General features: G+C 70.9%; 2 protein-coding genes across 4 annotated transcripts in view; one reads left to right on the forward strand and one right to left on the reverse strand.

The window, feature by feature from the left end:
* The first annotated feature begins 889 nt into the window (after nt 1–889).
* On the forward strand, nt 890–8,210 carry GLIS2 (GLIS family zinc finger 2). Its single transcript, XM_036392167.2, is given in 7 exon segments — nt 890–1,237; nt 5,013–5,385; nt 5,795–5,971; nt 6,428–6,561; nt 7,078–7,196; nt 7,309–8,049; nt 8,052–8,210. Coding segments are annotated over 6 exon segments (1,572 nt in total). The 5' UTR covers nt 890–1,237; nt 5,013–5,028; the 3' UTR covers nt 8,096–8,210.
* A 1,041-nt stretch (nt 8,211–9,251) lies between these two features.
* LOC118692381 (mitochondrial import inner membrane translocase subunit TIM16-like) overlaps nt 9,252–13,680 on the reverse strand; it is a 37,880-nt gene continuing 33,451 nt past the window's right edge. Inside the window, exons 23-31 of one of the 3 annotated variants that reach the window (XM_036392164.1) lie at nt 13,577–13,666; nt 13,383–13,499; nt 13,167–13,302; nt 12,982–13,073; nt 12,815–12,901; nt 11,426–11,510; nt 10,875–11,014; nt 10,417–10,482; nt 9,252–9,995 (exon numbers count right to left, since the gene is read on the reverse strand). In XM_036392164.1, coding sequence (XP_036248057.1) covers nt 9,909–9,995; nt 10,417–10,482; nt 10,875–11,014; nt 11,426–11,510; nt 12,815–12,901; nt 12,982–13,073; nt 13,167–13,302; nt 13,383–13,499; nt 13,577–13,666 — 900 coding nt within the window. In that variant the 3' untranslated portion in view covers nt 9,252–9,908. Of the gene's footprint in view, nt 9,996–10,416; nt 10,483–10,874; nt 11,015–11,425; nt 11,511–11,993; nt 12,125–12,578; nt 12,738–12,814; nt 12,902–12,981; nt 13,074–13,166; nt 13,303–13,382; nt 13,500–13,576; nt 13,667–13,680 lie in introns of those variants that run through there. The other 2 variants (XM_036392162.1, XM_036392163.1) reach the window with 2 other exon arrangements.

The following is a 13,680-nucleotide window of genomic DNA, read 5'->3' on the forward strand; positions in this document are numbered from 1 at the left end:
CGTGAGAATTGTGCCCCTCACTCCGTCCCACCTTGTGTGGGGCTCGTGGGGACACGGCAGCTCCCTCTCCACCCAAAAGTCCGCATGGAACAGAGCTTCCTGCCGTGTGTCCCTCCCTTTCGTAGGGAGGACACCGCATCTCCCCCTGCAAAAAAAACCAAAACAAAACAAAAAACAAACGGAAACAAAACATCCACGGGTGTTTTGGTGGGGTGTGACTTCAGCCACCCGCCTTGGACAGTGCTGTCCCCCACGCGTGTGTCCTCCCTTTCACAGCGGCGCTGTTGGGGACACTGCAGCTTTCCCCGCAAAAAAAACCACAAAACCCAACCAAACAAAAAACGCGTGGGGCAGTGTCGTGTCCCCCCTCGCTGCCCTCCGTGTCGGGGGGGCCGTTGGGGACACCGCAGCTGCATTCCGCCCCCAAATAAAATCTCGGGTGGGGTGTGCGCAGCCACCCGCGTGGGCCCCGGGGGAGGGAGGGACCCCCCCGGCGAGGCGAGGCTGCAGCATCCGGGCCGGCCCCGCCACATCCTGCCGCCGGAAGGAGCCGCGGCCCCGGGACAACCCCCCCGCCGGTGACGTCATGCGGGGGCCCCCGCCAGGCGTGACGCCAGCCCCGCTCTGTGACGTCACGCGACGGGCGGGCGGCGCCGCTCCTGCGGGGAGGGGGATCCCCCCCAGCCCCCATTTCCCCGGGGTGACCCCCACGCTTTCCCCCCCCCCTTCCCCCCGAGCCGCCCCGGTACGGGGTGGGGGCTCCGGTGGGCGCCGCCCCCAGCCCCGCCACGTCCCCGGGGGGGGAGACAGGGACACGCGGAGGGGACACGGACACGCGGGGGAGGGGGGCGGCTCTGCCGCAGCGCCGGGGTGACCTTGCGCGGGGGGGCGGTGGGTTCCCCCCCCGGGGCGGGGCTCGGTGCCCCCCGGTGCCCCCCGCGGGGGCGGGGAGGGGCCGCCCCCGCCCCCGCCCAGCGCCGCCCGCAGCCGGGGCCGGGCCGCTCGGTGCGGGGCGGCCATAAATCACGGCGGGCAGAGCCCCCGCCCCGCCGCCGCCCCCGGGACCGGGCAGGGGGGGCCCAGCCCCGCCGCCGCCACCCCCGCCCCCAGCCCCTGCGGATGTGGCGGAGCGGCCCGGCCGCCCCGCACCGGCCCCGGCACCGGCCCCGGGGGGCCCCGCTCCGCCGAGCCCCGCACCCCGCCCCGCTTCCCGCCCGGCGCTGAGCCCCCGCCGCAGGTACGGTCGCGCTCCGGGCTCCGCGGAGGGGAGGAGGACGATGAGGAGGATGCTGCCACCGCCGGGGGGAGGGGGGACCCTCCGGGCAGCCCCTTCCGAGCCACCCTCGGGGGTGCGGGGGTCCCTTGGCACCTGCAGCCCCCCCCGCCGAGGGAGCGGGGTCGGGGGGGGACGCGGCCCCGCCGCACCCCCGAGGGAAGTGAGGAGAGGGGGCTTCCCCGCTGCCCGGTGGGTGCCGGGGGGGGGGTGGCCGTCATCCGCCGTCCCCCCGCACCCCGGGCGGGTGTCCTGACCTTGGCCGTGGGGCGGGGGCTGCGGCGGGGACGTGCTGGGTGGCTCTGCCCGGTTGCGGCCACCTCTGGGGACATACCAGTGTCCCCATGGTGCGAGAGGGGAGAAAGGGCGGCATTGGGTGGGGGGTGCAGGGCGTCCCCATCCCGGTCTCACGCCGGCGGTGCCACCGCCCGCAGCCGCCCGTCACCCCGGTCCCCTTGGCGGGGCCCTCCCGATCCCCATCGTGAGAGGTGACAGTCCCCACCGTGGGGAGTGACAATCCCACGGCCTCGTGGGGCTGAGGCGTGGGGTGGCCAAGCCCGGGCTGTGCCATTGTGGGGTGTTTTGGGGACTAGGACGGTGTGACCCCCTCCCTGAGGTGCCAGCAGCGGGGACCACGAATTGTCCCCGGTGTCCCTAGGCACTGCTGCAGGCGCTCGTTCCCTGCCCAGCATGGAGAAACCCTGCAGCCGGTGGACACCTCCCCTTCCCCATGCCTTTGTCACCCTGCTGTCACCGCCTCCCCCAGCCCGGGTCCCCATGTGCCCCCATCCCCACGATGCTGCCGCACCCAGGGCGCTGCTCCGCTGGGTGCCGGGGACCACCCCGCTGCTGTCCCCGCCTGCTCCAGCTGTGTCCCCAGGCAGGGCTGGCGGGGGCCCTGGCGCTGGCGGCGCTGCCCTGGGGCTGCTCCCGGGGTGCCAGGGGGCTGCTGTCAGCCCTCTGCCAGGATCCCCACGGCTTCCACATGCCCGGCAAGGGGGAACCACGGCACCGGCCTCAGCTCGGGGACCACAGCCGTGTCCATTCCTGGGGACACCTTTGGCAGCTGCCGTCAGCCCGGCTGGCGCGGGGTGACGGGTGCTGGAGGGCCACAGTGACAAGATGGAGCAACCAGCAGGATGTGACCCCCCCCTCCCCTCCCCCAAACCCGTCAGGCACCGGTGGGCTCCCGTCAGGAGCGGCTGTGGCAGTGCCAGCACCATCTGCAGTGGGACAAGCAGCGATGGCGGCTCCCACGGGCGCCCGTGTCCTGCCAGCAGCCGTGGGGACAATGACCCGCATCCTGCCAACCCACCCACGCTGCCCTGGCACGGGGGGCTCCGGGGAGTGCCCCCCGTCGCGGCGGTGCCAGCCTGCCGCTGCCAATTGCCACGGCGGCGGAGACCGAGCCCTGCCTGCAGCGCTGGCACCGCTCCCACTCCCCGGGCCCCGAGGTCACCGTCCCCCGGCGATGGCAGTGACATCCCGCCCCGCCGCCATCCCCGAGCCCACCGCGCCGCGGGAGCCGCTGCCCGCGCTCCCTCCGTGCTATTCCTGGCGGGTTTGGGGCTGGAGGGGGGACACACGACACCCCGGCAATGCCAGCAGCCTGGAGAGCTGGCACCCCGCCGGCCGCTCCGGGGTCACCCCGGGTCCCCCGGCCGTGCCGCCGGCCAGGCAGCGCGGGGGGCCCAGGGGATGGAGATGGGGGGGCTCCCCCCGCGCCCGGGCTCCATCCCAGCGGCCCCCACCCGGACTGGGAAGCCCCTGGGCGCAGCCCCGCGACGGACTGGTTTGAACTGGTGTGGCGGGGGGGAAGCTGGGCTGGGGCTGGGCTGGCAGCGCCTGGCGCGGGCAGGAGAGGCCATGGGGGGAGAGCAGGCAGGGGCAGGCAGCAGCGGGCAGGGGCCTCGCGCGGGGGCCGCAGGTGCTGGGGCGTCCGGCCAAGCCACCGCAGGGCTTGTCCCCGTCCCCATCCCCGCGGGGCCCCCGCGGCGCCCCGTTTCCCGAGGCCGCGTGGTTTGGCAGCCTCCTGCTCGCCCGCCCGCGGCCGCGCTGGGAGCCCTGGCGTCAGCGGCTGGAGGCCCCTTTCCCACCCGTCCCGCCCGGGGATGGCTGCGGTCCCCACCCAGCACCGCCCGCACCGGGACCCCCCCCAACCTCCCAACCCCGAGGACGTGAGGACGGGACCGTCGTGGTGGGACCAGCAGTGACGCCTTGCCTGGCCCCACTGCGGGACCGCCGTGGCCGGGGCGATGCCAGCCCCTGTCCCACTCCCTGGGCTGGGGGTCCTGCTGTGCCACCCCAGCTGTGGGGTCCTGCCCCTGTGTCTGTCTGTGCCGAGCTGTGCCACCAGGCTGTGGGGCACACGGGGGTGCTGGAGCCCGAGGAGCGTGGTGGGGCTCAGGCTGGGGACAGCCCATGGGCACACCCCGCAGTGGGGCGCAGGGCGAGCCCCCCCCCCCCCCCAGAGGGGAAGGGCCCCACTGCGGGCAGGCCGGGAGAGCTCAGCGAGAGTCCCTGTCCCGGGAGATGGGGCCGCCTCCGGAGCGGCGGGAGGAGGTGGATGCTCGGGCGAGGACCCCCCCACTGAAGAGGAGGGACCCGCCTATGGGGCTGACCCCCGGCCGCGGGAGGCTCAGGGGGATGCGATGCTGTGGGGCGGCTCCTCCCACCGCGGGAGCCTGGGACAGGAACCCCCCCTGGGGCCGGCCCCTCGGCCAGCTCGGGGGTGCAGGCGGGGGGTCCCCGCCCCGCCGCCCGGGCCCCATGCCCCCCGCGGCTCCTCCGCATTCCTCAGCGTCTGAGCCGGGCTGGACCCCCGCCAGCGCGGGGGGCCCCTCCGGCGGGGCAGGGCGGGGGCCGGGCCCCCCGGGGCGGGGTGGGGATGGAGGGGCCCCCCCGCTGCCACGTGTGCTGGGTGCGCCGTGCCCCCCGACACGGCCCCTCGGCCGCCCCCAGCCTGCCCCGGGCGATGCGGGTGGCCGCGGGGGCACAGCCGGGGGACGGCATCGCCTCCGGCTCGGGCGCTCACTGCTGCACCGAGCTGCCCGCTCTCAGCTGCCCTGGCCGCCAGATGTGCGGCGGCCGAGCCGCGAGGGTGGCATTGTGTTGTGTGCCATTCCGTGCCGTTCCGTGCCGTTCCGGGCCACGCCGTGCGGCCGGCAGCCCCTGCTCGGCCCCGGCAGCGGCGGCGTTGGCCGGCGGGGAAGGGGCCCCGGCGGGGGAGGAAGCTCTGCCGCCTCCGGGGCTGGGGCCAGCGGGCTCGGCCGCCCGGGTCACCGCCGGGCTGGTGGCCGCCACCGCCCTCCTCTGCCGCTGGGAAAGGCCGCGCTGGGGCAGGCCCGTGGGGACTGACGGACGGAGGGACGGACGGATGGATGGATGAACGGATTTGGGGGGGGTGTGGAATGGGGACACCACGGCTGTAGCTCCGCGGGTGCCCAGGGGATTTGGCAATCCCCGGCAAGGTTTGGTCACGGGCCAAGGGGCTGTGCCGGCGACACGGAGAGGACACACTGGGGACACCGAAGGGCCGGGGTGGGGGGTGGGGGGCCGGTGCCATGCCCTGCCCTTTGCCCGCTGCGGGAGGGGGCCGCGGCAGGGCGGCCGGAAGGGACGGCACGGTCTCCGTGCCAGCACCGTGTCCTCCGGGCCGGAGCAGAGCGGGCATTGCCATGGGGCCGGGCTGGGGCGATGCTCTGGGTGGCACCGGGTGACCCCTGCGTGTCCCCCGCAGAGCCCACCCCGGCACCATGCATTCCCTGGAGGAGCCCCTGGACCTCAAGCTGAGCATCTCCAAGCTGCGAGCTGCCCGCGAGAAGCGGGGCCCCTCCGGCCCCCGAGCCCGCGCTGCCCAGCGCCCGGACACCCCGCCGGCCGGGGATGGCCGAGGCGGCAGCCGGGGGGGGCGCCGGGCCGTGCCAGCCTCGCCGTCGCCCGGGCTCCTGGGACACTCCAGGCTGGTGGAGCCGCGGGACGGGCGCTTCCCGGTGCCCGTGGTGGATCTCAGCCTCTCGCCCCGCTCCGGGGGGGAGTCTCCGGCTGGCAGCGCCTCGCTGTCCCCTGAGCGCCAGGGCAGCGGCGACCTGCCCGGCCCCCTCACCCCACACGTAAGTACGGCCGTTCCCCCCCCGAGGTGTCCCCAGCTGTGGGGACTGTGCCCGGCCACTGCTCCCAAGCTCGGCAGCGTGCCCGGTGCTGCTGCTGTACACACACAGCCCGGGGTCAATGGCCTGCCTGGCCCCCCCGACCCCAGAGGTATCCCCGGGGCGGCCCCTGGGAGGTCTCTTTGGGGCTTCTCTGGGGGTCTCTGTGGGGTTTTGGGGTCCCTGAGGGGGGGATGGCAGATCTAGGGCGTTTCTGGGGAGCGAGGGGGGATCTCTGGGAGGGTCTCTGTGAGGTTCTGGGGTTTCTGGGGGGCTGGGAAGAATCTCTTGAAGGGCTCGGGGGGCGTCTCTGGGGGTCTCCATCCGGCTTGGCCCTGTCCCCCACTGCTCCTCCATCTGGACTCTGCTCCAGGATTTCCAGTCCCTGCGCTACATCGATGGCCTCCCCAGCTCCTTCCAGTTCTTCCTGCCTCTGGGGGCCGGGGGGGCCCTGCACCTGCCCCCCGCTGCCTTCCTGCCCCCCAGCAAGGAGAAACGGCTCCCCCCCGAGCTGCCCCTGCCCAAGCAGCTCGTCTGCCGCTGGTCCAAGGTCAGCAGTGAGGGCTGGGGGCCATGGGGGGCTATGGTGGGAGTGTGTGGGAGCTTTGAGGGGGTGCAGGTGGTGATGGGCCTTGCAAGGATGGGGGGCACGCAGGGAATTTTGGGGCTGCGGAGAGGACATGGGGCTGGAAGGCCATGGCAGAGCTCTTTGGGGCTGTGGGCAAGTTTTGGGGCTGGGAGGCCAACAGTAGGGCTGGGAAGGATAAGTTTAAAGGCTGGGAAGGTGGTGATGGCGAGGTGGGTGCTGTGCAGAGATGCTGGGGCGTGATGCAGGGCTGGGGGTCATGCAAAGAGCCTTTTCCATTTCCCCAAATGCTGCTGCTGCTGCTGCCCACAGGTGGGAGCTGGGATGGGGTGGGGGGCAGGTTCTGGCTGTGATGGGGGGACTGGCCCCCCTGTGCCCACCCTGGGCTGGGCTCCCTCACCCCCAGCCTCCTGCCCACAGTGCAACCAGTTCTTTGACCTCCTGCAAGACCTGGTGGACCACGTCAACGACTTCCACGTCAAACCCGAGAAGGACGCGGGGTACTGCTGCCACTGGGAGGGCTGTGCCCGCCATGGCAGGGGCTTCAATGCCAGGTGGGCATGGGGGGCTCTGGGGGGCTGCTGAGGGGAGGCAGGAGCCCAGCACTGGGGATGTGCAGGGGAAGTTTCCATCTGTCTCTCCCTCTCGTGCAGGGTGTGAGGTCCTGGGGGGGCTGGGTGACTCTGCTGGCCTGGATGTCCCTGTTCTCCCACCCCATAGCCAAGGCACGGGGACAAGGACTTGCCCTGGAAGGCAGGGCTGACTCCCTCCCTAACATTCCCTCCCTGATGCTTCCACAAGCAGATGGTGATAGGACAAGGATGAACAGTTTTAAACTAAAAGAGGAGAAATTTAGACAGAATATTAGAAGGAAATTGTTCCCTGTGAGGGTGGGCAGGCCCTGGCACAGGGTGCCCAGAGAAGCTGGAATTGTCCAAGGCCAGGCTGGACAGGGCCTGGGATAGTGGAAAGTGTCCCTGCCCATGGCAGCAGGGGTTTGAATTATACAAGATTTAAGGTCTTCCCAACCCAGCCCATTCCATGATTCTGTGATTGCCCCAATCCCGCAGGTACAAGATGCTGATCCACATCCGGACGCACACCAACGAGAAGCCGCATCGCTGCCCCACCTGCAACAAGAGCTTCTCCCGCCTGGAGAACCTGAAAATCCACAACCGCTCGCACACAGGTGAGCACAGCAGCCCCCACGCTGAGCTGCTGGGGCGCGGGGGGCCCGGGGGGGCGCGGGGGACACGGCGGGGCTGCTGCCCCCCGGCAGACGCAGTGCTGCTGTCCCGCAGGTGAGAAGCCCTACATCTGCCCCTACGAAGGCTGCAACAAGCGTTACTCCAACTCCAGCGACCGCTTCAAGCACACCCGCACGCACTACGTGGAGAAGCCCTACTCCTGCAAGATGCCGGGCTGCCACAAGCGCTACACCGACCCCAGCTCCCTCCGCAAGCACATCAAAGCCCACGGCCATTTTGTGTCCCCCGAGCACCCGGAGATGCTCAAGGTCCACCCGCCTCCCAAAACGCCCCTGGGCTCGGCGGAGGTGCCCTACGTTAACGGGGCGCAGCTCGTCATCCCCAACCCCGCCGCCCTCTTCGCTCCGCCGGGGCTGCCGGCGCTGCCCATCCCCTTGGCGCCGGCGCCGCTCGACCTGAGCGCCCTGGGCTGCGGGGCTGCGGGCGCGCTGCCCGCTCTGCCCGGCCCCGTCCTGCCCCTCAACGGCGGCCCCTTGAACTTGGCCAAGAGCCCGCTGCTGCCCTCGCCCTTCGCGGCGGGGCTGGGGCTGCCCGTCATGTCGCTGCTGGCCGGCGGGGCCAAGGCCGAGGGGGAGAAGGGCGGCGGGGCTGAGGGGCGGCCGCCCAAGGCGGGCAAGGGGCTGGAGAGCCGCAAGGAGAGGGGCGAAAGGACGGAGCCGGGGCGGCCGCGGGTGCCCCCCGAGAGCCTGGCGCTGCTGCCGGGGGCCGTGCTCGACCTCTCGGCCGGTGTCAGCTCGGGGGGCAGCCCCGAGGCGCTGCCTCCAGGCTGGGTGCTCATCCCCCCGGCTCCCTGCTGCTCAAACCCGCCGCCGTCAACTGAGGGGCCCGACGATGCCCGGGGTCAGCCGCCGGCCCCGTGGGCAGATCCCGTTCCCGTCTGGGGACGGGGGGCATGGCCCCCTCTCCCTCTGCCGCCCCGGCGGGGCCTCGCTCGTGCTTTTACCCGTCACGAAAGAAGAACGGACTCTTCTGAGAAAAGCAATAATCCCTCGGCGGCCGGAGCCGGCTGCGACCCCGTGCTGGGGGCAGGTGGGGCACAGGGGGGTCCTCCTGCCCCCTCTCCCCTCCCCCGGCCCTGGGCAGCCGGATACGCCGCTATTTATTTCTCGACCAGCCCCCTGCTCCGACAGGGTCCCGCTTGGGCTCTCCTGCTTCCGCTGACTCGGCGTCTCCCTGCCCGAGCCCTCGGTGCTGCTGTGGGGGGCCGCAGCCCCCAGGTTCTGCCGCACGGACAGCGGGGTGACAGCCGGGGGCCCGGCCGCTCCGCAGCCCCGAGCCGTGCCCGGCCGTGCCATCCCGGCCCCGGCAGCCCGTGCCGGGCCCAGCTGGCTGGGCACTCGCCGGCCCGGCGCCCGCCCGCCTCCTCCCCGCTCCGTCCCCGCCGCCTCCCCGGCCCTCCCGTGACAAGGCACACGGCCGGTGTGCCGCTCGCCGGGGCACTGCCCCCCTCTAGCTACGTTCATACCTAACCACGCACCGCGAGCGCATGCGGGCAGCGCGGGCACGGCCGGCAGCGGCTGCCGGGCACCGCTCCTGGGGCTGGATGCTCCCGGGCGAGCCCCGGCCGTGGGGCAGCGTGCCCAGCCTGAGCGCGGGCGCAGCTCGGAGCTCCCCCCGGGGTCACAGCCGCGTCCCGCTGGCTCCGAGCCATGGGGGTGCCCGCAGTCCCGCCCCCGTGCCGGGGGTGCCCCGCAGGGAGCCGGTCTCCCTGCCCTCACCGCGGCCGCCCGGCGCTGCCCCAGCCCAGCATGGCTGCGGGCCCTCGACCAGGCCGCCCCGGCCGGTGAAACGTCTCCTCGCTCCTCATCGGTTTGTTGTTGCACATTCCAGGACATCAGTATTTTAACGGTCTCGAAGTGCCTTTCTATCGTAGTTTCTGGGTTGTTTTTATTTTCCTCCTGTTGGGCTCCATCGCTGTTAGTGTAGCGTGTAAGGACTGCACAAGTACGAGATAAGCTAACGACTGTAACACTATATTCGTCCAGGGGAGAGGAAGTTTATTAAGAAAACAATAAAGTGAAGTTGAAGTAAGTTCCTGTTTCAGTCCGTGGTGCCAACGGCAAGGAGCCCGCGCTGGGGACAGAGGGATGCAGGGGGGGGACGGGTGTGACCTTGGGGGCACGGCCGGCCCTGCCTGACCCCCAGCCGTGTCCCCACGCTCCTGCTCAGGCAGCCTTGGCACCAGTGACACCCTGCCAGCATCTGGGGGGTGAGCTGCAGGTGGGGACAGCCACGGGGTGTCCCCTCACAGCCCCTCACCCCGAGCCAGCAGCCATCCACGCTGGGAGGAGGTAACGGCAAAGCACTCCCAGGGTATGGAGCCAGAGGTGCACTCCATCCAAGAGCATCCAACCTCCCCACCAAAAATAGCTCCTGCAGCCTCCCCCAGTGCCATTTGAGCCCTGGCAGCCTCAATGCCCTGCGGACACCCCTTCTTCCCCAGCTGCCTCCTCCTCCTCCCCCGGGCAAGCACAGCCCCTCACAGGGGCCGATCCCTGCAGGGCAGCGCTGGGCAGGCAGGTCCCACTCCCTCCCCGGGTGTGGAGCAGCCAGGCCAGGTGCTGGAGGACACGGTGTTTATTGGCTACCTATAAGTTAAGGGTGAGGGGCACGAGGGGCAGGGGTGGCAGCAGTCACGTCTCAGCTTTCCGCCCCTTCTCCTTGTCACCCTTGGCCTGGATGCGCAGCTCCTCGTCCAGCCGCTCCTTGGCTCGCACCACCTGTGGGACAGGGGACACTCAGGGATAGGGGACACCCAGGGATGGGGGACACCCAGGGATGGAGGACACCCAGGGATGGGAGGACACCCAGGGATGGGGGACACCCAGGGATGGGGGACACTCAGGGATAGGGGACACCCAGGGATGGGGGACACCCAGGGATGGGGGGACACCCAGGGATGGAGGACACCCAGGGATAGGGGGTCACCCAGGGATAGGGTAACACCCAGGGATAGGGGGCCACTCAGGGATGGGGGGACACCCAGGGATGGGAGGACACCCAGGGATGGAGGACACCCAGGGATAGGGTGCCCCCCTCCCCTCCCTGCCTCATCCCTGGCTATATCCAGGCCCTGCCTGTCCCAAAAGCCAGGCAGGGGAAGGAAGGTGCAGCCCCTGCCCGGCTCCTCCTGGCGCTTACCTTGGACTGCAGGTAGAAGGAGCCTCCCACTGATTTGTCGTTCACCTTGAACAAGTGGTCGTAGTTCTGCCGAGAGAAGCTCTGGGTCAGAGGCACCTCCAGCCTTGCCATTCTCACTCCCAAACCCTGGCACCTCCCACTCCCCAGAGCATTGCTGAAGAGTGATCCTGGGGACATGGCTGGCTCTGCCTGACAGCCCTTGGGAGCCCCCATGTTCGCAGTAGGGCACCTCCAGAGCTCCCACACCCCTTCCCTGAGCAGCCCTGCTGGGCAGATGCAGAGGCCAAGCCTGGAGGGCTGCTCCAGCTGGGACAGGGAATCCTCCAAATCCTCAAACTGTGATTAATTGAACCCAAGACAGCATGAGGGACCAGCTGCCACCCCCATGCACAGCAGCACCCTTGGAGAGGCCAGGCCCTGCCAGCACCACCCCTCCCTGGCTCCAAGGAAGCCTCTACCTTCTGGATCTCCTCAGGGTTGAGGCTGGAGACGTTGAGGATCTGCTGGGCTTCCTGGAGGCTGATGCCGATGATCCTGGAGGCAGCAGCAGACTGGGGCCTCTCAGCACGGCCCCGCGCATCGGCCGCGGCCTGGCTCGCTGGGGACACCCGGCCTCAGTCCCCTGCCACCCCGGGCACCTGGCCCTCAGGCAGCAAAGCCTGAGCACTTCCAGGTGCTCAGAGCCCAGTGTCCCACTCTGTCCCCACCCAGCCACCCCGGGGCCATCTGGATGCCGTCCCAGTGCCAGGGAGGTGGCAGGGAACAGGCAAGGCAGGATCACACCCCAGGGATTATCCCACTCTGCCCTTTGGGGTGCCAGGATCTCTAGGAGCCTGGCAGCAGTGCCAGGGCCAGGATGGAACCCTGTGACGACCTGGCAGTGTCCCCTGCAGGCCCAGCCCGGGGATGGGGGGCACTGGGGTGCCCAGGGAAGGGTGGGGATGTGGAGCAGTGCCCAGCAGGGCAGCGTGGGCACACGGAGCTTGTGGAGCAGCATCCCAGCTCCTACCTGCAAACTCCTGGCGCAGCGCCCGCATGAAGGCCCGTCCCACCACCTGGGCCCCCACCAGAATGATCTGTGCCAGGTACTTGGCCTGCAGGGACAGCCTGCTGTCAGAGCCACCACGGCTCCTTTGCCCTGTCACCTCTCCCCATCCCCCGGGGGTCTGCCCTGACCCCATCTGCCTTCTGGCATGGCCGTACCTGGCCCTGTCCCCCTTCCTCTGGCTCTGTCCCCCACCCAGGCCCTGTGATACCTTCCCCAGGCCCCCTCCCCTCTCCCCTGTCTCTGTCCCTTGTCCCCATGCCTTGTCCCCTCTCCGCTGGTCCTGTCACCCCCTCCCTGTCCCTGCTCTCCCCTCCTCTGTCCCTGTCCCCCCTTCCCACGACTTCTTCCCCCTTCTCTGGTCCTGTGACCCCTTCCCCTGTCCCTGTCCCCTCTCCAGTGGCCCTGGCCCTCCCGGAACCAGCTGCTTCGCACACTCCCGATCCCGCTGCCCCTGCCCGGGCCCTGTCCGGCCCCAGCTCTGCCCCTCGGTCCCGCTGTGCCCCCGCCGCGTCCCCCCGTCCCCTCTCACCATGTCCCCGCCGCCGCTTCCGCCCCGCCGGTCACGTGGCCGGGGCTGAGGGTCACGGCGGACACCGAGACGGCGGCGGCGCGGGCGGAGCGTCCCCTCTGCAGCCACAGCGCCCTCTGGCGGTGTCCCCGGGCCGGAGGCCCGCGGCGGGTGAGGCGCGACTTCCCCGGCCGCGCTCCCTCTGTGCCCCCCCCATCCCCGGTCCCCGTGTGCCCCCGGTCCCTGTGCCCCCCATCCCCGGTCCCTGTGTTGTCCCTGTGTCGCCCCGGTCCCCGTGTCTCCCTGGTCCCCGTATTCCCCCCCCCCCCCCGCGGTCCCTGGCTCTCCCTTAGTCCCTGTGTTATCCCTGATTTCCGTGTTCTCCGGTGACGGTCCCTGTGTCCTTGTGTACCCCCCGCCCCACTCTTCATGTCCCGCTCGGTTACCGTGTTCCCCGCTGTCGGTCCCTGTGTCACCCCGATACCTGTATCCCCCTGGAGCCTGTCCCTGTGTCGCCCCCGGTCCACATGCCCCCTCGTTCCCTGTGTCTCCCCCATTCCCGGTCCCGTGTCCCCCTCGGTGTCCCAGGATCACGGCAGGACACGGTGCTGGTGCAGCGGCTTTAATAGCGGGTCCTGCCCGCGGCGGGCCCTGCGCCTCCTCCACCTCTTCTTCTTCCTCCTCCTCCTCCTCCTCCTCGTGGTGGCCCCGCCGGGCCCGGCGGGTGCGGGGTCCCGGCTGCTCTGTCCCGGGTCCAGCCTAGTCCTGCGGGAGGCCGGGGGTGAGGGCGCGGCGGGGCCGGGAGGACCCAGCCGGGTTCGTGCGTCCCGTCCCGCACTCACCCACTCGTCCTCGTCCACGCCCTCGAAGGAGTCCTGCGGCAGCGGGTCGTCCCTGTTGCCCAGCCGGGCCACCATGGCACTGAGGAGCTGTGGGGAGAGGCGGGCAGAGCCGTGGGGCGCAGGGCATCACCCCGGGCCCGGCGTAGGGTGCTCAGCCCAGAACCCACCTCCTCCTTCTTCTGCTCATCAGTCTTCTCCTCCAGGTACACGGACGCAGGGACGAACTTCCGAGCCGGAGCCTCTTTGGGGGCCTCACTCACTACGAGAGCGGTGTCACCGTGGGGCGGGAGGGCTCTACCCCATTGACCAAAGCCCCCCTGAGGGCCAGCTCCTCGCCCAGCCCCGTACCCACCTGGCACCATGTCTGCGGGGCGCAGGCTGGCGCGGCGCTGCTGCCCGTCCTGCCCGTCCAGCCACGCACCCGCACCCAGCGCCGGCTCCCACCACACGCGGGTCGGCGGGTACAGATCGTCCTGGAAGTACTCCTTCTGCGGGGGCAAGGGGCGCTCAGGGGGTGTTGTCCCTCCTGTCCCATCCCCAAACACGGCCAGCCCCCCCTGCCACCTACCTTGACGCGTGGCACGTGGAAAGCCACGGGCTCCAGGCTGCTCTGCCCCAGGCGCAGCGCCCGCGCAAACTCCACCTCCCGCACCTCGCACGCCGTTTTGGGCAGGAAGACAAAGCCCTGGTGGGGTGGGGGTGTGAGTGGGGTCTGGCAGCACAGGTAGGGGGTCAGGGACAGGCAGCATACCCCCCCTTCACCTTGTGGGGTTCATTGGAGGTGAAGCTGTTGCACTCGAGGAAATAGGGGGGCTCAGGGGTCACTTCATAGAGGAAGACTCTGGTGTCACCCTGGGGATGGAGTG

This window comes from Molothrus ater, chromosome 16 (assembly GCF_012460135.2).
Source record: "Molothrus ater isolate BHLD 08-10-18 breed brown headed cowbird chromosome 16, BPBGC_Mater_1.1, whole genome shotgun sequence".
Taxonomy (NCBI): domain Eukaryota; kingdom Metazoa; phylum Chordata; class Aves; order Passeriformes; family Icteridae; genus Molothrus; species Molothrus ater.